Consider the following 24,036-nt stretch of genomic DNA (forward strand, 5'->3'; position numbering starts at 1 on the left):
TACAGGTCTGTGATTCAACAGTCTTACACAATTCACAGCACTCACCATAGCACATACCCTCCCCAGTGTCCATCACCCAGCCACCCCATCCCTCCCACCCCCCACCACTCCAGCAACCCTCAGTTTGTTTCCTGAGATTAAGAATTCCTCCTATCAGTGAGATCATATGATACTTGTCTTTCTCTGACTGACTTATTTCACTCAGTGTAATACCCTCCAGTTCCATCCATGTCGTTGCAAATGGCAAGATTTCATTTTTGATGGCTGCATAATACTCCGTTATATATATATAAATTGGTCCTATTTTTAAAAATACCCCTGGTAAAGGAATTTTCCTCAGTACCTTAAACTCTGGGTTTTGTTTTTTTTTTAAATAGTCACATGGGGTGCCTGGGTGGCTCAGTCGTCAAGCATCTGCCTTCGGCTCAGGTCATGATCCCGGGGTCCTGGGATCGAGTCCCACATCGGGCTCCCTGCTCAGCGGGAAGCCTGCTTCTCCCTCTCCCACTCCCCCTGCTGGTGTTCCCTCTCTCACTGTGTCTCTCTCTGTCAAATAAATAAAATCTTTAAAAAAATAAAATAGTCACATAATTATTTTAAGGCCATGGTAAGAAAGACATAGTACAGATCTTATCAATATCCTTCAAGGAAGCGGGACTCCTGAAGCTTACTTGAGACAGGACATGAGAAAGTCAGATTTGTTAATAACTGACAAGCTTTTCTACAATTATACTTTGATGCTTTGCAGAGGAACAAATAATTAAATGAAGATTTCCTTTGGGGCTTAGATTTCCTAATCCAAACTGGAAATTATCAAATGATCCTTTATAGCAACTTTCTTTAGAGATAAAACAGCCATCTTGTTTGTCTTTTGAGATAATTGTGAAGTTGAGGAAGATGTATGTTTCATTTTTTAAAAACAGCTTTATTGAGATATAATTGATATACAGAAAAACTGAACTTATTCAATATACACAATTTCATGAGTTTGTAGAAATGCATACAAATATGAATTTTCAAGTGTCTAGTGGAGATTTGGTTTTTCACTTTGGGTAAACAATTTTAAGAGGCTTTGCCACCTTTTAAGATGATTCAATCATCTCAGTTCAAAATACAAAATAAAACGAATATTATGGGCCCAAACTAAGAGAAAAGTTAGTGAACAGGAGTCCCTCCTTTCAATTCCTTTCGATTAAGAAAAAGTGCCTATTGTATGGAAGTAAACAAGAGATGATATGGATTTAACTGCACACAGTGCTGAGTATATAACACAGGAAGCAGTTTATCTCCAAACATGACTGTAAGACATTAAAACTGAAAGCCGTTTTATTTATCAGTGATGTCAGGACTCAAAGTAGCCCAGTTAAAATCTACTTCCTCTTGAAAAAGAGAAGCACACTGAAGAGAGATGCAGAGAGCTTTGGAGGGGCATCAGGATTCCTGACAGCGAGGATAATGCACTGGTCATGGGAAAGTGAGTCACGGGGAAATGAGGGAGGTATGAAAAGGCCCAGGGAAGAGGGCCATCGCAGGAGTGAAAATGGGAGAAATCTGAGGAAACCGGTGGTGGAATGCATGTGTGCGTGTGGAAGATGCATCTGTAGAGGCACGAGTAACAGGACCCAGATCTAAACCCAAGTACCTGATTGAGAAAAAAAAATAAGACCAGACATCTAAAACCTAAGACTACAAGCCTAGCCATGTAACAACTACAAGTTCATTACCTTTACTTTCTCTATACGCCCACTGAGCTGAAGAGCAGTAACAACAAAGTATACTCCTTCCCCTCCTGGCTTAAATTCTGTAGGGGATCTGTGGAGACTGTGGGTTCAGCTGAGATTACAGTGGGAAGAGTTTCATGAAGCAGGGTTGACAATAGGTCTTGTCGTCCTGCTCCTTGAAGATGCCCTTTGACAGCTGTGTCAGGCAGAAAGCACAGACGAAGTGCTCAGGATGGAACTTGTGGCCCATGGCACTGATGCAGCGGCCAGTGATAGGCTGCCCACACCCGTGGCAGAGTGTTCCCCGCCGCTGATGGTAATGGAGCTCACAGTACGGACGTCCGTCCAGTTCAAAGAAGGAGCCGGAAGAAAAACTGCTGAAGCAGTCCTGTGGGATAGAGCAAAGGGAAAGAAAAAGGAATGCAGATGTCAAGAAGGAGAACGTCAGCAAAGTAAAACTTGCAGCCTTGAAATTCCTGCCAGTTACCTGACCAGTGGAGGCAAGAATATTACCCACTTGCAAAAGACATGAGCAAGTGCCCCCAGCCTCCTTTACCAGGCCTACATCAATCCCTCACCCCAAGCTGTGAACCCTTTTCCCAGTTGCTGTTCTGCCCCTCAAAAAGGAAGACTCTTGACTTTCCCTCAGTCCAAAAGAGGTCCAAAAGAGAAGTGAGTGTACAGACCCCACACACAAAGCATTCCGGGTGCCAGACGGTGTCCATGGCTGAAAGGTAGTTTTCCAACACGGGGCGGTTGCAGCCGCCACACTTGGGTGAGAACATGGCTAGGAAATCCTTCCGGCAGTATGGCTTCTTGTCCTTCTCATGAAAGCCTGGAGAGGTAAAATCAACAGTTCATGGTGCAGGGTGACACCTTCCACCAAGCTGGAGGCTGAGAAGAGGCCAGTGATTTCAACTCTCCCAAACTCAGTGTCCTCATATTCAATACCAACCTCAATAGCTCATTATAAGAAATACGTGAGAGAGAAATACATAAATACATAAATACAGGAGGGAATGCAGAACAGGTGCGTTAGTGCTAGGCCTGGCTCATACCCAGCATTTAGTATTAAGGTCTATTCCTGCTCAACATCTCTGTACTAAGTATCGTGCTGGCCTGCACAGTTTTGCCCCAGGCTTTGGTGTGGCTGATCTCACCTGATGATTCAGAAATCGGTTCAAATATCACCCTATCAGAGGCGCCTCTTATCTATCCCGTATCTATCACTTCATCTTTTCTAAAATCATCTTTCCAGCATTTACCATTATCTGAAACCACCTTGGTGGTCTGTCATCCCGCACTGGAGCGTAGCTCTGAAAATAGGTACTGTTGTTCTTGTCATGTTATAACTCTAGTACCTAAAATAGCACCTGCACAAAAGGGCTTAATCTTTAAAAAGAAAGTGCTATGAAATAATAATTTCCAAATGGATGCAAGATTCTAAATGTAACAGTTCAAGCCATACAAAGACGTGAATCAAAACTGAGTGGGTCCCTCTTTAACCTGGGAATGAGAAAACTGTAGTAAACATGGCTCAAATTTCAAAAGCAGGTTAAAAATCAATAAATTAAAAAAATATTTAAAAAAATCAATAAATTTAGGTCCATTAAAATATACATATGAATGGGGGGAAGGAGCAAGATGGTGGAGGAGTAGGAGACCTAAATTTCGTCTGGTCCCAGGAATTCAGCTAGATAGGGATCAAACCATTCTGAACACCTACGAACTCAACAGGAGATCGAAGAAAAGAATAGCAGCAACTCTGAACAGAAAAGCGACTACTTTCTGGAAGGTAGGATGTGCGGAGAAGTGAATCCGAGGCGATATTCCGGAGGATAGACAGAGGGGGAGGGGGCCTCTGGCCACCGCTTCTGGCAAGTGATAGAGCCACGGAGCACAAAATCGGAACTTTTAGAAGTCTGCTCCGCTGAGGGACGTCGCTCCAGTGGCTAAGCTGGGGGTGGAACCCTCGTGGGACAGTGTGGTCTCAGGACCCTCGGGGACACAGAAAGACCGGGGGTGCCTGAGTGCGGCAGAGCTCCCAGGGATCAGAGCGGGGAAGCCGGCTGCAGAGACGGAGCCCAGGCGCGGGCTCTCAGCTCGGGGTTGCCATAAACCATGATCTGCAGCACAGTCGGGCCACTGCTCCTCCAGCAGGGACCCAACAAGCGGCAGATCTGGGGAGACTCCCCTTCCTCCCCCGGGAGGAGCGGCGCGGGAGCGCACTGCGGGGATCTGCTGGGTTTGGAGACTCCACACGGGGTCGGGTGCCAGAGATAGAAACGCTCGGTCACAGGCCGGGTGAGCATGGAGTGCGGCCGGAGACCGGGGAGACGGGAGTGACTGACTGCTTTTCTCTGGGGGCTCACTGAGGAGCAGGGCCCCGAGTTCTCGGCACCTCCAAGGCAGAGATTGGGAGGCCGCCATTTTCACTCTCTGCCTCCAAAGCCAAACGGAAAGCTTGCAGGGAACAAAAGCTCCCGAGAGCAAACCCAAACAGATTACTTAGCCCTGACCGGGCAAGGGCGGGGCAATTCCGCCTCTGGCAAAGACATTTGGGAACCACGGCAACAGGCCCCTCCCCCAGAAGTTCAGCAAGAACAGCTAGACAAGACCAAGTTTACCCATCAATGAGAACAGCAGAACCCCAGCACTAGGGGAATACTGCACATAGAATTCATGGCTTTTCCCCTATGATTCTTTAGTCTTTCAAAGTTAATTTTTTTCCCTTTTTCTATATATTTTTTTGAATTTTCTTTCTCCCTTTTTCAACCAATATCTTATCAATCCCTTTTTTAAAAATCTTTTTTATTTTTCATTTTTAGAGTCATATACTATCCCTTCATAGTAGTCAACCTTATTTTTGGTGTATATATATGTTGTTCTCTCTTTAAAATTTTGGGATAGTTTCTTCTAACAGACCAAAATATACCCTAAATCTCTAGTGTATGGCTCTGTTCTAGTCTGCCTGATCACATTCTCTCCCCTTTTTTTTTTTTTAATTTCTCTTCCTTCTTTTTTCAACCAACTTCTTATCTTACCAATTCCTTTTATAAAATCTTTTATAATTTTTATCTTTACAGTCATATTCCATCCCTTCATTGTATCTACCCTTATTTTAAGTTATATATATATAAGTTTTTATTTCTTTAAAATTTTGGGTGGCAGTTTCTTCTAACAGACCAAAATACACCCAAAATCTAGTGTGTGGCACTGACCTATTCACCAGCCTGATCATATTTGACCATATTCTTTTCTTTTTTTATCACTTTCTTTTTCTTTCTTTTCTTTTTTTTCTTTTTTCTTTCTTTCCCCTTCTTTTCCCCTGGTTTCAGGTCTCTTCTGATTTGTTTAGTGTATATTTTTCTGGGGTCGTTGTTACCCTGTTAGCATTTTGTTCTCTCATTCATCTATTCTCCTCTGGACAAAATGACAAGATGGAAAAAATCACCTCAAAAAAAAGAACAAGAGGGAGTACCGACCGCCAGGGACCTAATCAATATGGACATTAGGAAGATGTCGGAACTAGAGTTCAGAATGACTATTATAAAGATACTAGCTGGGCTTGAAAAAAAGCATGGAAGATACTAGATAAACCCTTTCTGGAGAAATGAAAGAACTAAAATCTAACCAAGTCGAAATCAAAAAGGCTATTAATGAGGTGCAATCAAAAATGGAGGCTCTAACTGCTAGGATAAATGAGGCAGAAGAAGTAATTAGTGATACAGAAGACCAAATGATGGAGAATAAAGAAGCTGAGAAAAAGAGAGATAAACAACTACTAGATCACGAAGGCAGAATTCGAGAAATAAGTGATACCATAAGACAAAACAATATTAGAATTATTGGGATCCCAGAAGAAGAAGAAAGAGAGAGAGGGGCAGAAGGCATATTGGAGCAAATTATAGCAGAGAACTTCCCTAATTAGGGGAAGGAAACAGGCATCAAAATCCAGGAGGCACAGAGAATCCCCCCTCAAAATCAATAAAAATAGGTCAACACCCTGACATCTAATAGTAAAACTTATGAGTCTCAGAGACAAAGAGAAAATCCTGAAAGCAGCTCGGGACAAGACGTCTGATAACCTACAATGGTAGAAACATTAGACTGGCAACAGACTTATCCACAGAGACCTGGCAGGCCAGAAAGGACTGGCATGATAGCTTCAGAGCACTAAATGAGAAAAATCTGCAGCCAAGAATACTATATCCAGCTAGGCTGTCATTGAAAATAGAAGGAGAGATAAAAAGCTTCCAGGGCAAACAAAAACTAAAGGAAATTGCAAACACGAAACCAGCCCTACAAGAAATATTGAAAGGGGTCCTCTAAGCAAAGAGAAAGCCTAAAAGTAACATACACCAGAAAGGAACACAGACAATATACAGTAACAGTCACCTTACAGGCAATACAATGGCACTAAATTCATATCTTTCCATAGTTACCCTGAATGTAAATGGGCTAAATGCCCCAATCAAAAGACACAGGCTATCAGACTGGGTAAAAAAACAAGACCTATCGATATGCTGTCTGCAAGAGACTCATTTTAGACCCAAAGACACCCCCAGATTGAAAGTGAGGGGGTGGAAAACAATTTACCATGCTAATGGACATCAAAAGAAAGCTGGGGTGGCAATCCTTATATCAGAGAAATTAGATTTTAAAGCAAAGACTATAATAAGAGATGAGGAAGGACACTATATCCTACTTAAAGGGTCTATCCAACAAGAAGATCTAACAATTGCAAATATCTATGCCCCTAACATGGGAGCAGCCACTTATATAAGCCAATTAATAACAAAAGCAAAGAAACACATCGACAATACAATAATAGTAGGGGACTTTAACATCCCCCTCATTTAAATGAACAGATCATCCAAGCAAAAGATCAACAAAGAAATAAAGACTTTAAATGACACACTGGACCAAATGGACTTCACAGATATATTCAGAACATTCCATCCCAAAGCAACAGAATACACATTCTTCTCTAGTGCCCATGGAGCATTCTCCAGAATAGATCACATCCTAGGTCACAAATCAGGTCTCAACTGGTACCAAAAGATTGGGATCATTCCCTGCATATTTTCGGACCACAATGCTTTGAAACTAGAACTCAGTCACAAGAGGAAAGTTGGAAAGAACTCAAATACATGGAGAATAAAGAGCATCCTACTAAAGAATGAATGGGTCAACCAGGAAATTAAAGAAGAATTTAAAAAATTCATGGAAACCAATGAAAATGAAAACACAACTGTTAAAATCTTTGGGATGCAGCAAAGGCAGTCCTAAGAGGAAAGTACATAGCAATACAAGCCTTTCTCAAGAAACAAGAAAGATCTCAAATACACAACCTAACCCTACACCTAAAGGAGCTGAAGGAAGAACAGCAAATAAAGCCCAAACCCAGCAGGAGAAGAGAAATAATAAAGATCAGAGCAGAAATCAATGAAATAGAAACCAAAAGAACAGTAGAACAGATCAACGAAACTAGGAGCTGGTTCTTGGAAAGGATTAATAAGATTGATAAACCCCTCACCAGAGTTATCAAAAATAAAAGAGAAATGACCCAAATAAATAAACTCATGAATGAAAGAGGAGAGATCACAACCAACACCAAAGAAATACAAACAATTATAAGAACATATTATGAGCAACAATATGCCAGCAAATTAGACAATCTGGAAGAAATGGATGCATTCCTAGAGATGTATCAACTACCAAAACTGAACCAGGAAGAAATAGAAAACCTGAACAGACCTATAACCATTAAGGAAATTGAAGCAGTCATCAAAAATCTCCCAACAAACAAGAGTCCAGGGCCAGATGGTTTCCAAGGGGAATTCTATCAAACATTTCAAGAAGAATTAATATCTATTCTTCTGAAACTGTTCCAAAAAATAGAAGTGGACGGGAAACTTCCGAACTCATTTTATGAGGCCACAATTACCTTGATCCCAAAATCAGACAAAGACCCCATCAAAAAGGAGAATTACAGACCAATATCCCTGATGAACATGGATGCAAAAATTCTCACCAAAATACTAGCCAATAGGATACAAGAGTACATTAAAAGGATTATTCACCATGACCAAGTGGGATTTATTCCTGGGCTGCAAGGTTGGTTCAACATCCGCAAATCAATCGATGTGATACAATACATTAATAAAAGAAAGAACAAGAATCATATGATCCTCTCAAGAGATGCAGAAAAAGCATTTGAGAAAGTACAGCATCCTTTCTTGATCAAAACTCTTCAGAGTATAGGGATAGAGGGTACATACCTCAATATCATAAAAGCCATCTATGAAAAAGCCACAGCGAATATCATTCTCAATGGGGAAAAACTGAGAGCTTTCCCCCTAAGGTCAGGAACACGGCAGGGATGTCCACTATCACCACTGCTATTCAGCATTGTATTAGAAGTCCTAGCCACAGCAATCAGACAACAAAAAGAAATAAAAGGCATCCAAATGGGCAAAGAAGAAGTCAAACTCTCACTCTTTGCAGATGATATGATACTTTATGTGGAAAACCCAAAAGACTCCACCCCAAAGCTGCTAGAACTCATACAGGAATTCAGTAAAGTGGCAGGATATAAAATTAATGCACAGAAATCAGTGGCATTCCTATACACCAACAACAAGACAGAAGAAAGAGAAATTAAGGAGTCGATCCCATTTACAATTGCACCCAAAACCATAAGATACCTAGGAATAAATCTAACCAAAGAGGCAAAGAATCTGTACTCAGAAAACTATAAAATACTCATGAAAGAAGTTGAAGAAGACACAAAGAAATGGAAAAACGTTCCATGCTCATGGATTGGAAGAACAAATATTGTGAAGATGTCAATGCTACCTAGAGCAATCTACACATTTAATGAAATCCCTATCAAAATACCATCCATTTTTTTCGAAGAAATGGAACAAATAATCCTAAAATTTGTATGGAACCAGAAAAGACCCCGAATAGCCAGGGAAATGTTGAAAAAGAAAAGCAAAGCTGGTGGCATCACAATTCCGGACTTCAAGCTCTATTACAAAGCTGTCATCATCAAGACAGTATGGTACTGGCACAAAAACAGACACATAGATCAATGGAACAGAATAGAGAGCCCAGAAATGGACCCTCAACTCTATGGTCAACTAATCTTCGACAAAGCAGGAAAGAATGTCCAATGGAAAAAAGACAGTCTCTTCAACAAATGGTGTTGGGAAAATTGGACAGCCACATGCAGAAGAATGAAACTGGACCATTGCCTTACACCACACACAAAAATAGACTCAAAATGGATGAAAGACCTAAATGTGAGACTGGAGTCCATCAAAATCCTAAAGGAGAACACAGGCAGCAACCTTTTCGACCTCAGCCGCAGCAACTTCTTCCTAGAAACATTGCCAAAGGCAAGGGAAGCAAGGGCAAAAAATGAACTATTGGGACTTCATCAAGATAAAAAGCTTTTGTACAGCAAAAGAAACAGTCAACAAAACCAAAAGACAACCAACAGAATGGGAGAAGATATTTGCAAATGACATATCAGATGAAGGGCTAGTATCCAAAATCTATAAAGAACTTATCAAACTCAACACCCCAAGAACAAATGATCCAATCAAGAAATGGGCAGAAGACATGAACAGACATTTTTCCAAAGAAGACATCCAAATGGCCAACAGACACATGATAAAGTGCTCAACATCGCTCAGCATCAGGGAAATCCAAATCAAAACCTCAATGAGATACCACCTCACACCAATCAGAATGGCTAAAATTAACAAGTCAGGAAATGACAGATGTTGGCGGGGATGCGGAGAAAGGGGAACCCTCCTACACTGCTGGTGGGAATGCAAGCTGGTGTAGCCACTCTGGAAAACAGTATGGAGGTTCCTCAAAAAGTTGAAAACAGAGCTACCCTACGACCCAGCAATTGCACTACTGGGTATTTACCCCAAAGATACAAATGTAGTGATCCAAAGGGGTACATGCACCCCAATGTTTATAGCAGCAATGTCCACAACAGCCAAACTGTGGAAAGAGCCAAGATGTCCATCGACAGATGAATGGATAAAGAAGATGTGGTATATATATACAATGGAATATTATGCAGCCATCAAAAAAGAACGAAATCTTGCCATTTGCAACGATGTGGATGGACCTAGAGGGTATTATGCTTAGCGAAATAAGTCAATCAGAGAAAAGACATGTATCATATGATTTCACTGATATGAGGAATTCTTAATCTCAGGGAACAAACTGAGGGTTGCTGGAGTGGTGGGGGGTGGGAGGGATGGGGTGCCTGGGTGATGGACATGGGGAGGGTGTGTGCTGCGGTGGGCGCTGTGAATTGTGTAGGACTGTTGAATCACAGACCTGTACTTCTGAAACAATACATTATATGTTTAAAAAAAAAAGACAGTAGGAAGGTAAAAATGAAGGGGGGGGAATCAGAGGGGGAGACGAACCATGAGAGACTATGGACTCAGAAACCAACTGAGGGTTCTAGAGGGGAGGGGGGTGGGGGATGGGTTAGCCTGGTGATGGGTATTAAGGAGGGCACTTACTGCATGGAGCACTGGGTGTTATACGCAAACAATGAATCATGGAACACTACATCAAAAACTAATGATGGAATGTATGGTGATTAATATAACATAATAAAATAAAATTTAATAAATAAATAAATAAATAAAATGGAAAAAAATATATATGAATGACTTGTGCATGACCAAAAGCACCATAAGCAAAGCCCAGACAAGGGACAAACTGAAGAAAATATTTGCCAATTATATCTCAGAAAAATAGGGTGTGGGCTGATAAAGCAAATAAGTTAAACAATATCATGAGGAAGCAGCCAGTCAAATCAAGAATATGGAACATTTTACAGGACACAGGTTCCAGTTTCTTAACAAATTAATGGTATTTAAAAAATGCGGAAGAGAGGATCCTTACAGGATTTTTAAATTTTGAGAGACAGAACAGTAAAATGCAAGGCATATGCTTTGCCTGGACCCAACAGATTCAAACAAACCAAGTAAATGATGTGTTTTAGAAATTTCAGAAGTTTAGATGTGGGTTTTATATGATAATGAGGAATTAATAAATTCATTAGTTGTGAAGGTAGTTATGTTAAAAAAAAAAGTCCTGATAATCAGTTAAAGATGATGCAGATTGAAGTTTTTAATGGTGACATAAGATTTCTATTATTTGTTTTTAAATATTCCAGCAAGAAAAAGGGGTAGAAAGGTGGGTGGAGGTTAGAGGAAATTAGTTTGGTAAAAGACAGATACTTGGTGAAGCCAGGCAGGAAGCAAATTTCCACAATAAAAAAAAATTAATCAGTTCGTTAATGTGTAAGGGCTTTCTCTTAAATACTTTAATACTGGGTATTTTCACAGCTGGGCTCATGTTAGAAAACCCCTGGCTTAAGTCTTACTCCTATGCCCGGATAAAGAAGGATAAGAAACCCAAGGTGATTACTTTTTTAAACCCTTTAAAATAAGTTGTCCTAAGGTGCCCAGATGGCTCAGTTGGTTAGGCGTCTGCCTTCAGATCAGGTCATGATTCCAGGGTCCTGGGATCGAGCCCCCACATCAGGCTCCCTGTCAGCAGGGAGTCTGCTTCTCCCTCTGCCTCTCCCCCTGGCTTGTGCTCTCTCTCTAGCTCACTCTCTCTCACAAATAAATAAATAAAATCTTTAAAAATAAATAAGTCATCCTCATAAAGAGATGAATAACATAAGATGACATACTTTTAGTAGTAATATGTTCAACGTGAGTAAACGAAACTGAAAAGAAAAAAGTAAAGTTCTAATTTTTGCTAATTAGTAAGTTTAATTTCTAATTTCAGCTAAGTAGTAAAAACAGTGTTAAATAAGTCTACCTAATACTGGAAAATACATGGAGTGATTCACGATTTATATATTCCCGTTGATAAAGTTAAATGTTAGTATTCTTTTGGAAAATCATTTGGTAATGTGTATCAAGAATTTAAATAAGTATATAGATATCTTTCTCCTGGGAATTAATCTATACAAATAACTGAAAGAAAATGTTACGTTTAAAGATATTCACTAACACACAAGAGGTAATCTAAATATACTATTATGAACACATTTGTTTACAATATTTGGAACTATAAATAAAGCTTCAATGAACATCTTTAAGCACCTATTTTTTATAATTTGTTTACATAAAGCCCTAAAGGAATAATTGATATTATTAAAATTATTATTCTAAAATTATGAAGCCACATGAGGAAATGCTTAAGGATAAAAAGGACTTTTAGGTACACCTAACTAAGGTATGCATAAATATTAACAAATGTAGAAAAATATTATTAGGGAAATTTTTTTATGTTGCATTAGGTTAACAAGGGTAATAGGTTGTAAGTGAAGATTTCTGCAAGGTTTTTTTTTTTTATCGTCTTTACATTTTAAAAAGAAAAATACCTCTGAAACAAATAATGCAATATATGTTAAGAAAAAAAAAAAAAAGAAGATAGCAGGAGGGGAAGAATGAAGGGGGGAAATCAGAGGGGGAGACGAACCATGAGAGACGATGGACTCTGAAAAACAAACTGAGGGTTCTAGAGGGGAGGGGGGTGGGAGGATGGGTTAGCCTGGTGATGGGTATTGAGGAGGGCACGTTCTGCATGGAGCACTGGGTGTTATGCACAAACAATGAATCATGGAACACTACATCGAAAACTAATGATGTAATGTATGGTGATTAACATAACAATAAAAAATTAAATATAAAAAAATAAAATCCATACAAAAGAATTAAAAAAAAAAACTGTCAAAGTCATCAAAAACAAGAGAAGTTCTGAGAAGCTGGTACAGCCAAGAGGAGCCTGAGGAGACATGACAACTGAATATAATGCATCATTCTGGATGGGACCCCAGAACAGAAAAAAAAAAAAAATCAGGTAAAAACTGTGGAAATCTAAATGAAGCATGGACTTTAGTTAATAATAATATATTAATATTAGTTCATTAATTGTGACAAATGTACCATACTACTGTTAATCTGTTAGGGGAAACTGGGTAAGAGGGTATGGGAGAATTTTCTGTACTATCTTCTTAAATTTTTTATCAGTCTAAAACTATTCTAAAAAATAAAGTCTACTAAAAACAAAACAAAACAAAACAAAGAAAAATATAATAAATCAATTCATCTTCAAGCACCTCTTTAAGTAATATGTGCCCTCTGCTTTGAAAATCACTTCTCCAAGATTCCCAGATGGTTTGGCCCTTCACATCACTGAGGGATCTGCTTAAGAGAACAACAGACCCAACCACCCTATCTCAAACAGCACCCTATCCATCACTCCCTCTCCTAACATGTAGAATAAGTTATAAGTGAATTATAAGCATAGAGTAAGCTAGTTAATTAGTTGGCTAGTTTTGATGATTACCTGTCTTTCTCACTAGAATATATGCACCATGAGGGCGGGAACTTTGTCTTTTGTCACTGTGTCCCTAGTACCTAGAACAGTGCCTGATACATCGATAGTAGTTTCTCAATAAATATTTACTGAACGAGCAGACATGTCAACAATATTACAACTGCACAACTGAGACCATCGGCTCCAGAAGTATGTTGTAGCTTAGAGTCTCTCCAGGACTAACTAGAATATGTGTAAAGAGGTGAACTCCTCTGTAAGGAACTCTCCTTAGCATCTATCAGGAGAGCCTGTGTAACATGAAGATGACTATCAGTAATCCCACTTATGCAGCACTTGCTTTGTACCTGTTCCAACTGAGGGCTGTAGCTGCGGTACTAAATTGAAATTAAATTCTTCACAGCAATGCTCCCATCTTACAAATGAAAAAAGGGAGGCTCAGAGAAATTACAAATAACAAACTAGTCAGTAGGGCACCTGATGTTCAAATCTAGGCCTAACTTCAAAGCCTAACTTCAATGTCATGCTCCTAATTTAAATGCATCCTGGTGGTGACCTCTCTGTGGGGACTGACAGCATCAGCTGAGCCCAAATATCACAGCCCAAAAGCTTTGTAAATATGAGAGCTCTACCTGTACCCCCACTAAAAGAGCATGTAAGCAAAGTGTGCCCAGTGGATTGAAAAGCAGCCCACCCAAGAAACATTACTTCTAGGATCCATTTTGATAGTAGCAGCCAGATCCAAAAAGGCAATGGGAGCAGCCAGGGGTTGGGACCCAAATCATGCAACTACAGTTTTTCTGTTCTCTCTGGTCACTTTTTGATATCCCTTGCTTTGTTTAACTAGGCTGTCTTTGAAGAGCAGACAACTGAATAGACTTCTGAGGCCTACAGATCTAAGAAACTAAACTAATAATTTTATAAGCTGTCCTGTGTTCTTCTAAAGCCCCTAGACACAGAAGAACTCACTATACTTTTTCCACTTTATCAAAGAATGTCTAGAGTCTGATCAAGTGACAACTGAATGCAGGAAGGCCTTCCATTTAAGAAAAACAAACCAGCATCCACAACCATCCTCCTTGCTTTTATGTGGCAAGGTATTTCTCACACTTCAGCGTGTATCCAGCACCTGGAGAGCTTGTCAATATGCAGATTGCTTGGTCCCACCCCCAGAGTTTCTGATTCAGTAGGTCTGGGGTGGGGCCCAAGAATTTGCACGTATAAGCAAGTGACATAAAACTGAACTTGCCTATAAGTAGGTGTTACTTGAGAAAATTGTTAAGACATGCCAAGTGACCTAGGAATGATCCTCATCTAGGCATTTGCAGGGTAGCTGATCTCCAGAATGACACAGCAGGGAAGGAACAGCCTCTGTTTCAAGTAGGGTGAGTCTCAGGAGAGGAATCAAAAGCAATCAGCCAAACTTGCTGTGATGCCCCTGCATTTAGTGATCCAATAAACTGAGAAAGTTTCAGCAGTTACTTTCCTGGAGGCTCTCTCTGGGGCCAATTACCTCTGGAGAACGGATAAGAAACACTAACAATTAAAAGTGCCACAGAGAGAGAGAGAGGTGTTTATACTCTGGTGAGGCTCCTAGCCACAGGGGAAATTAGGGAGCACCTGCATGGCCTGGATAATGAACAATTTCAAAAGAAAGACACAGGCACTGAGGACCTGGTCCCTACGGGAGGATGCTAAGGCCTGAAATGCTTAGAAACTTGAGCCTTAAAGAGGAATTTTCTGAACTGAAACAAAAATGAAGATGAATTTAATTTCCCAGAAGGCTCAGTGGTTAAGCTCTCATTATAGAAACTCCATGTGAGACTATGGAACTTGGGGTGAGGCCGGATGCCACCCAACTAATGGACCAACCATATGGCAGGAGACCCACTTACAGAAAGCAAAGAACAAAAACAAAAACATAATCTAGGAGGAGCTTCTGATGAACAAATGGCCTTCTTTTGTCAGGTGTCTCAATAAATGTTTTAAGTGTGGCCTGATGAGGACGTAAAGTCATGAAAGACTTGTCTGTTTAGAGGGGGCTGAGGTCAAGAACAATGAGTATTAGCTACCTTTGTGGTGCTTTCTGGTCATCCTATGGATGGGATACTTTTCTTTTGTATCTAACTTACGTCTCTTCTTGAAATATGCCTGTATTCTATTGCTCGCTCTCAGGCAACTTGCACATCATAATCGTCTGTGGGCAGTATTCACTTGCTGACTGTTCTACTCAACTAACTCTCACACTTCTATGGCTACCAGTACAATATAAATTTACCATGACACACTTTAATATGATTTAGATTAAATCTCAATAAAACAAATCCTGCTTAACTAAAGGACAATCTAGAAATGAAATATCTAATGATTTGTGAAAAGCATTGAATAAGCTTCAGTGAACAAGCAAATTACTACAAAGCACTTTGTTAGTGGATTATGTCAATGCTACTGTATCTGGGTCTATTGTCAAATAAAGTGGACCATGGTGGTGCCAAGAAAGTAAAGGGATCCAACAGCAGAAGAAGTGAGTCTCTGTCAGGGAGCAGTTGTGGTGATATAGAAACAACACAGAACTTACAGAAATGGGACCTGAGCTTCAGTTCCTACTCTTTGACTTTCTGGCTGTATAACTTTAAGAAAATTATGTTACCTCCCTGAGGCTCAGTGTTTCCATCTATAACTAGGTAAAATGTGGGATAAAAATACCCTCATAAGACTGTGGTGGGGATTAAATGAATAATATTTTAGAAATATACATAATAACACGCCTGATATTTAGGTGAGTCTCTGTGCTGGTGAAGGGCAGGATACATGGGATTATTTTCACTCCCTCTTGAAATACCACCAACACGATAGTTAAAGAATTATTTAATATAGAAACACCCACAGGAATAAGAGAAAAGGAGAGGAGATGCCATAGATGAGATATCAATAAAATTTTCCAAAATTTTAAGTAGGTGTAACAGTGGCAACTAGCCTGGCAAACAGGAGAACTGAAGCCTGCATTTCTCCAGAGGAGAGGGGCTAAGACAACTCAAGCTGGGGTTCTCCAGAGCATCAGAGGGGCTCAGAAAGTGAACGTACAAAATAGTCTTCAAGGCTGGAAATGGGTTGGCTGAAAGTCTGAAGAGCAGTGATTAATTCTGAAAATATCAAACCAGAGAGTCTCAGGCACTAACAGACCTAACATACTAATAGTCAGGGGTCTCCCAGCAAAATGGCCAGAGCATTGAGTACCACACAGTTGAGTCCATCAGTCGACACGTTCTGCTTATACCCACAGAGTTTCCAATTAACATTTTTGTGTCTCATTCTAAAATAGGAAATGGGCAACCAAAGATCAGCAGCATTTGGCCAAGACCAGTATAACAAGGTGTAAGGTATGAGATGTAATGGATGTCAAATTGCAAATTGAACTTCAAGACATCCCTCAAAGTAGATAGCCATGGACTGTTCACATGATTCTTGAACCCCTCATGCACTGTGAGGATATAAAACAGGGAGATAGGAAGGGAAACTGAGAGAGGGATTTCTTTGGAGAAAGCTATGGGTGCTCTACCACCATCACACAACCAAGAGGGATGAGGTATGGCATGGTTCCAGCTAACCTCAAGTCAAGAGAGGGACTTTGATAGAGCCACTCAGAGAGCTGGATATATGTCCCAAGCCATCAGTGGGATATAGTTAATGGTATTTGACTCACTCCTGGAAAAAGTCCATGAATGAGTCTGGCTGAGTAGAGAGACACAGCTGTTAACTGACTACAATGTCACTGAGTATAAGAAAAAGGTGCCAGTTTCCCATGGTCCATATAGGAAAGTGTGAAAGAGATATCTGGGACCACTGTAATCATTTCTAAGAGATCACCAGGAGGGAACAATGAAAACCCAGCAAAACTAATCTGTGTGGAATGGGTCCTAAAATGGGCCAAGCAGAAAACAGCTAGCTAAGACAAGTGAAGGGTAATCAAGAGTTTGAAGTTGGACCTGTACTGAATCCACAAAAGCATCTGAGGAAAAAAAAAAAAGTTAGTTAAACATCTGCCAGGTCCAGAGAGCATGAAGCAAATTTATGATGGCACTAGGCAAGTTAGGACTTTCCTGCCCTCCAGGCTCATCACCCTCCCCTCCTATTTCAGCCCTGAAGGGGTCAGACATCAAGATTAGCAACAGGGGTGAGGGTGGTGGATGCTAAAGGCAGGAAAGGACAGATGAAGGGCCATAATGCCCTTCGCTGGTCTCCAGCAGCTTAAAGGCCCGACCAGGGGAGAGTAACGGTCACTTTATTTTTTACTTGTTTATTTATTTTTAAAGTGGTGGTCACTTTAAATAAGTTGGATGCTTTAGCTATTACACAGATGGAATTACCCAAGGACTTAGTTTTGTGTTTTGTGTCTGAAATTGATTTTCTATTTATAACTGTTTATTAAGAGTCATCAGAAAAGACGAGGATGGGACTGCCCAAGTTTTTACTTAGGAAAGAGGTGAACAGTTTCCCCACTGAGTTAATTCAAAAAGGACAGGAAACAAACAAAATAAAGAAGCTTTCTGATTCCACGCATGAGTCATACTTGTTCCAAACAAACATAAAAAGAAGTCAGAAAAAAAAATCAAGGTAATTCAGAAAAAAGAAGGAAAAAAAAAACTTGCAAAGAGAGAAAAACAGATCACACAAAAAAGATCAGGAATAAGAACAAAATCTTAAAAACCTCTCAACCACAGAAGTTGGAAGACAGCAGCAACGTCTTCAGAATTATAGGGGAAAATAATTTTGCCTAGAATTCTATGCCCAGGCAACTTAAGGTAGACAACAGAATTACAAAATTTTCAGATATTTCAAGGTCTCAAAAATTTTACCTCCTATGCATTCTTTCCTAGGAGCTGCTCCACCAAAATACAGGTAGCAACATGTATTAAAAGGGGATCCAAGAAACAGAGGATCCAAAGAAAAAAGCAGTCAAGCAGTAAAAGGAATTCCCAAGAGAATGGCCCAGAATAAATGCTTCACAGCAGGCCTGAGGAGAAACCATTTCAGGCTGGGGCGGGAGGATGGAGGTCTCCTGGACAGACTTCTCCAAGACAAAACAAGTGGAACTGACCTACTACTAGATGCGGCTGGCCATTTTGAGAATGATCTCCCAGTTCTGTCACATAAATTACAGCTAGGTACAATGAAAATTAAGTCAGTGAAAAAAGAAATCTAAATATTAACTTCAGGAAAAAATTTATATGAGAAGGATACCATGATAGTAATACTAATTTTTACTGAGTCTCCATGTGCCAGGCACCATTCTAAACACTATATGGCCATTGTATCTTAAAATCCTCATAATTACCCTGTAAGGTAAGATTACAGGGTAGGAATTATGACTAGGCCCATTTCATCACTGAGGAAAGCAAGGTACGAAGGGGTTAAATGACTTGGATGATATCATATAGCTAATAAATACCGCAGCCCAGATTTGAACCATGTAGTCTAAACTCTTAAAATCTGTGCTCTGTTGTAACCATAGGTCTGCTACAAGGCTCAACAATGAACAATATTTTCATAGTTGTCAATCTGTGCACATTGAATACTGGTTTGACCTGCAATTATGACCTGATTATATACTGAGAGAATGGGAGGAGAGGAAGTATGTTGGGATAAGGTGGGGGAGTAAATCCTCATCTTCCCTGGTAGAAAGTTAATACAAATGATTAAAATTAGAAGGAAAAAAAAGTAAACCTATAATAATTTAAGCATATTCCTTAAAATACACAAATAAGTAAAAGAAGAAAAAGCTGAAAAAATTTGGAGAGGATAACTGGATTTGGGGGTAGAGAAAGGAAAAGCAAGGGACTGATGCTTTTCACTATTACCGTTAACATATTTCAGCTTTTAAACTATGCATTCGCATTTCTTTGATTTAAGAAACCAATTTAAACAAAATTTGTAAATACTGGGGAAAGGTAAGGAGGGATGGCATCTAGTACTGCAATGGGCACTTGGACTACCGGGACTACCGGGACTACCGGGACCACCGGGACTACCGGGACTACGCGGCAGACCGAGGAAAAGCTCTGCTGGTCTTCTCGTAACTACCCAGGCATACCTTCTGCACCAAACACCTCTCCGCAGTGAGAGCAGAAGAAGTGCTCTGGGTGCCAGGTTTGGTTCATTGCCGTCAGCACTTTCTGGAAAAAGAACACACGGAGCCATATTAGAAAGCCCCAGAGCTATAAACCAGGGCCGCGGTGCGGAAGCAGGGGAAGGGGGACGACTTACATCCAGGATGGGAGCAGCACAGTAAGCACAGCGTGGGGAAAAGAGATGGTGGTAGTCCTTGGGGCAGTAGGCCAAGCCACTCCGCTCAAAGAAGGGATGGGAGCCAATCTCCTCCTTGCAGTGAGTGCAGACAAAGTGCTCCGGATGCCACGCTTGCCCTAGAGCATGGATCACCTGGGGAGGAAATAAAGCATGGCAGGTGATGGCAGCTGGGTGCTGGAGGGCCTACAGGTCACACAATTCTGGACAGAACTTTTCACACAGTATTCCACGCAAACAGCGCCCCCACGGGGTTACACAACACGGAGGCCTAGACCCAGGTCCCACCTATGCGGTCTGGTGTCCACGCTTTACGGACAGTAAAAGGGTGCCCAGTTTCCTGACTAATCGTGCTGATGAAAGTCTATAAATGTTCGTTACCATGACACTGCCCTGGAGGATGGGGGAATCAGAATCGAGCACAGTAGTGACAGACAGGGATAACTACAGTCTGGCCTGGAGGAATTCCTGGAAGAGGAAAAGGCCAAATGAGAGTTTTTATTCCTCTGGTCTGAACACCTCATCTCCTGCCCCACGCTGAGTCAGATCTCAGAGCCCTTTATTGTGGTTTTGGTGAAGGATGATGCAGAACAGAAGTCTGTGGCCATGATTCAGAGCTGAGTCAGCTGGAAGTTACCATCAATCAACTTGACTGGGAATATTGGGACGGAGTGGGCAGTGGGAAAGTCCCTCCCAGCACCAGAAGTACAGAAAGGCAGTTAAGAGTCACACCTGGAGTCAGGCTTTCCCGGTTCAAATCTTCCCTCTACCTCTTTCTAGACTTGGACATGTCAGTTAACATCCCGGAGCCCTTGGTTCCCTCGTCTTTACAAAAGAACAATAGTAGAGTCTCCCTTGAAGGGTTGATGGGACCATTAAAAGAGAGAATACTTGCAAAGCGCTCAGCTCAGTGCCTGGAGCACTGTAAGGGATGAGTGATTATTAACTATTATGAAAATGTCTTAGGATAGAAGGTGACAGAGCAATCCTTGGTGGGACAGAGACAGACATACAGGCAGCCATCCATGGTGGCAGGACCAACATCTCGGCCCACCGCACCTTTCCTGCAATCGGTTTCTGACAGGAAGCACAGTGGCCCTTGGGCACTGTGGCAACTCCAAGGTCCTGCAGATCCTGCTCCAAACCCCCCAGCATTGAGTCCAGGGAGGCCTTGGGATCTTGCTTATTTGCTGTGTGTTTCTTGCTGGCATCTGCTTTCACTGCAACCTGGCACCAGGGAAAGAACCATGAAAAAGAATCAGCTCATGAATATCTGCCCTCATTGGCATCTTCTACATGACTCCACAAGCTCACCTCTACTGACTGATGCTTTCTTCTGTACCTAACCTCCGGCCAAGGCACTGGAAGACTCCAACATTGTAACACCAATAAAAATGCTTCCATCTCCCTTTTATCCTAAATTCCTCGGGCCAGGTGAAACATGAGTAATCTTCCTCCATTTGTAAATCTTTTCTGACCATGGGAAATTGAGTGTATGAAGATGATACCTTTCCTCACTCCTACAATGACCACAGGTCAACAATTCATCATATCTTCTTTTTACCCATTTATTCTGCAATGTTTATTGAGTACCTAGTTTGTGCCAGTCACAGCTCCAGGCTCTTGGTTTAGAGCAATGTACATGGTGACTGAGGAGTCTGCCCTCATGGAGTTTACTTTCTCTGGGTGATAGACAATAAATGGATTAAATAAATGTATGATGTGATGTCAGGTAGAGATAAGACATAAGTTATGTATCAAGATAGAAGTGCCAGAGGGTGGGACAGATTATTCCATGATGTACTTAGGGGCTCAGAAATATTGAATCGGTGGGAAAAGCATTCCAGAGGGAAGGGAGGCCCAGAGGAAGGGAACAGTTTGGTACGTCAGGAGAAAGTCAGAAAGGTCGGGGTGGGGGGGTTGGAGCAGAGGGAGTGAGAGTAAGCGTGGCAGGAGAAGACAATGGAGAGAGAGGCAAAGATCATGTGGGGCCCTCATGGTAAACTCAGGTTTTATTCCAAGGGTAATGGAGCCTCTGGAGGAGTTTAAGCATGAGAGCGAAAGAATCTGATCCACAAGATCCCTGTGGTAGCTGAGTGAGGAGTTAAGTGTAGGCAAGCAAGAGTGGAATAAGAGACACTAGTTTGGAAGGAGATTATTGTTAACAGTTCAAACCAGAAATAATGACTTGGTCCAGTGTTAGGGGAGAAGGTGATGAGAAACTGTCAGATAAGACTAACTGATGGACTGGATTTATTTAAGCAAACCCCCCAAAATAGTCATTATAATTCATTCAAAGGAAAAGCCTCGAATTACAAAAAAGATGCGATGCCCAGCTTGTCCTTCATCACGTCATGTCCTGATTCTCTCTCTCTCAACTCCTTTCCAACTGGGCTACTACTACCATCGACCTAATACTTCCTGATCAGGAAACAGGTGCTCTCTACGGCCTCCACGGCATCAGATTTGCATGCACTAGACAGACATTCAAAGTCTCCCATCCGCCGCCCTCACTTTACCTTTCCAATCTCATCTTTCATTACTCACTAAAAGCCTCCATTGTTTGAGGCCAGCCAGGCTCCCTGCAGTCTCTTGAATGTGATTTGTTACTCTCTGCCCTCAGGCCTCTAAGTATCCTATTTTCACTGCCAGGAATAACCTTGCATTATCTCACTAATCCAAAATGCTCATTTCCCTTCAAGAAACTTATCAACTGACAGATTTCCTTCCTCCTCTATTATATAATGTTACTTAATGTTGAAGAGATTAGTGTTCCAAAGGTTACCGTCTGGAAAGCCCAAAAGGGTCATCAATATGAAGTAGGTAAAAACACAATTTTATATGTATATACACATATACATATATACACACATATATCTATCCATATCTACATCTGTTTGCTTACATATTCCAGAATACTTCTGAGTGAATATATATGGAACAGGGACAGAGAGGTGCCTGGGTGGCTCAGTCGTTAAGTGTCTGCCTTCAGCTCAGGTCATGATCCCAGGGTCCTGAGATTGAGCCCTACATCGGGCTCCCTGCTCCGTGGGAAGTCTGCTTCTCCCTCTCCCACTCCCCCTGCTTGTGTTCCCTCTCTCGCTGTGTCTCTCTCTGTCAAATAAATAAAATCTTAAAAAAAAAAAAAAAAAGAAACAGGGACAGAACTGGATGGCTGGGGACAGGGCTGATAGGGAAATAGCTCACTGCAAACTTTTGTACTTTTGATTTTTGCACAACATGAATTATGGCTCATTCAAAAAATAAACAGGTATTTTAAAAATGTAAATAAACCATGACACACACTAAATCAATTAGGAAGCACAATTAAAACTCCTAATGTAAATTTTTTCCCCAGTATTTTCAGATATACAATACAATGAGGAATGTACCCAGCTCTACTGTAGGCACTGAAGAAAATTTGTTTCTGACGTCCATTCATTTGTTCCTCTAATATGTCAGAACTGCGCAGGCATTGGGAGTCCAAAGGTGAGCCACAAAGATCAGGTTCCTGACATCCCCAGTGACACACCTTTTTATATACCGCCTTGCAATTATTTTATAGCCACTCATGTGTGCATATCAAATCCTCCAATTTAGAGTGGTTGAATTCCCCACCTTAAGAATTCTAGATGATTTCCCTTAATAAATTATTAAGCCCACTTCTCTGATTTCCATCCCCTGCCAGGCCACGTGAGCTCACCACTCATGCTTTAGAGGCTAGCTCAGGACTCCTCATCCTCCCTACTTTCAAAGCCATACTCTGATCTCCCTGGCTCTGCCTCTGTTTGCCCTCCTCTGTCTCATTCAGGCAGGTCTCTCACGGTCCCACCACATTGCATCCAGCTGTAGATGCCCATGCCCTTGGGGCTCATGCCAACTGGAAGGGCCTCTTCTCTCATCTCTTTGTGTTCAAACCCTTTCCATTCTTTGGAGTCCATCCCACATCCCATCCCCACCTCTGATAAAAGTCTCCACATTCCTAATGTTGGCTGCACATATTTTGATAAACACCATCTGTGTTTTAATCTACAAATGTTACATGGGCTTCTGCTTCATTTTACCAAGCACATTCCACATTCCTTGAGATCAGAGCCTGCATCGTATTATCTTTTGTGTTAATACATAATAGAAAGTTGAGTTCATCTGCTGAATTAAATTTAGTCTGGGAAAAATGAATGACAACCAAGAGTTCTGAAAGGGGACAGCAGAGCTGAGCTACACAGAGACACACTCAGGAACTGCACTCACCTGGGTCTGCATCTCACACAGGTGGGCCATGAGCTCATCCAGCTGAGCAGCTGCTGAGGTTTTAGGAGGATGTGGTGCTTTCTTTGGCTCTTGGACCTTACTACAGGGAGAAAAAAAAAAATCCTAACACATCAAAACTCAGATAAATGTTAAGCCACACATAAAATACCAGAAAATGCAGTTTTAACTATTAACCCCTTAGATGTGGGTAAAACTAGAGAAAGAGAGTATTTAAAAGTAGGTAGTGACTAAAAATCTGAACAAGGTCTCCTTGCCTTTTGTCTCTATATCTCCGTTCTGGTCATCTCAAAAGCTGACCATTGTTCTCAAGTGCAGAAAAGCGCTGGACAGGTAGCTG

General features: G+C 41.1%; 1 protein-coding gene across 2 annotated transcripts in view; it reads right to left on the bottom strand.

Annotated features, from left to right (window-relative positions):
- Positions 1-972: 972 nt before the first annotated feature.
- LPXN (leupaxin) overlaps positions 973-24,036 on the bottom strand; it is a 40,957-nt gene continuing 17,893 nt past the window's right edge. For both annotated transcript variants that reach the window (XM_032414238.1, XM_032414239.1), the window contains 6 exons: positions 23,679-23,778; positions 20,487-20,654; positions 19,389-19,562; positions 19,216-19,297; positions 2,408-2,556; positions 973-2,109 (listed from right to left, as the gene is read on the bottom strand). In XM_032414238.1, the coding sequence (XP_032270129.1) occupies positions 1,840-2,109; positions 2,408-2,556; positions 19,216-19,297; positions 19,389-19,562; positions 20,487-20,654; positions 23,679-23,778 (943 nt within the window). In that variant the 3' untranslated portion in view covers positions 973-1,839. The remainder of the gene's footprint in view (positions 2,110-2,407; positions 2,557-19,215; positions 19,298-19,388; positions 19,563-20,486; positions 20,655-23,678; positions 23,779-24,036) is intronic.

This window comes from Phoca vitulina, unplaced genomic scaffold, assembly GCF_004348235.1.
Source record: "Phoca vitulina isolate PV1807 unplaced genomic scaffold, GSC_HSeal_1.0 scaffold16, whole genome shotgun sequence".
In the NCBI taxonomy this organism is placed as follows: Eukaryota; Metazoa; Chordata; class Mammalia; order Carnivora; family Phocidae; genus Phoca; species Phoca vitulina.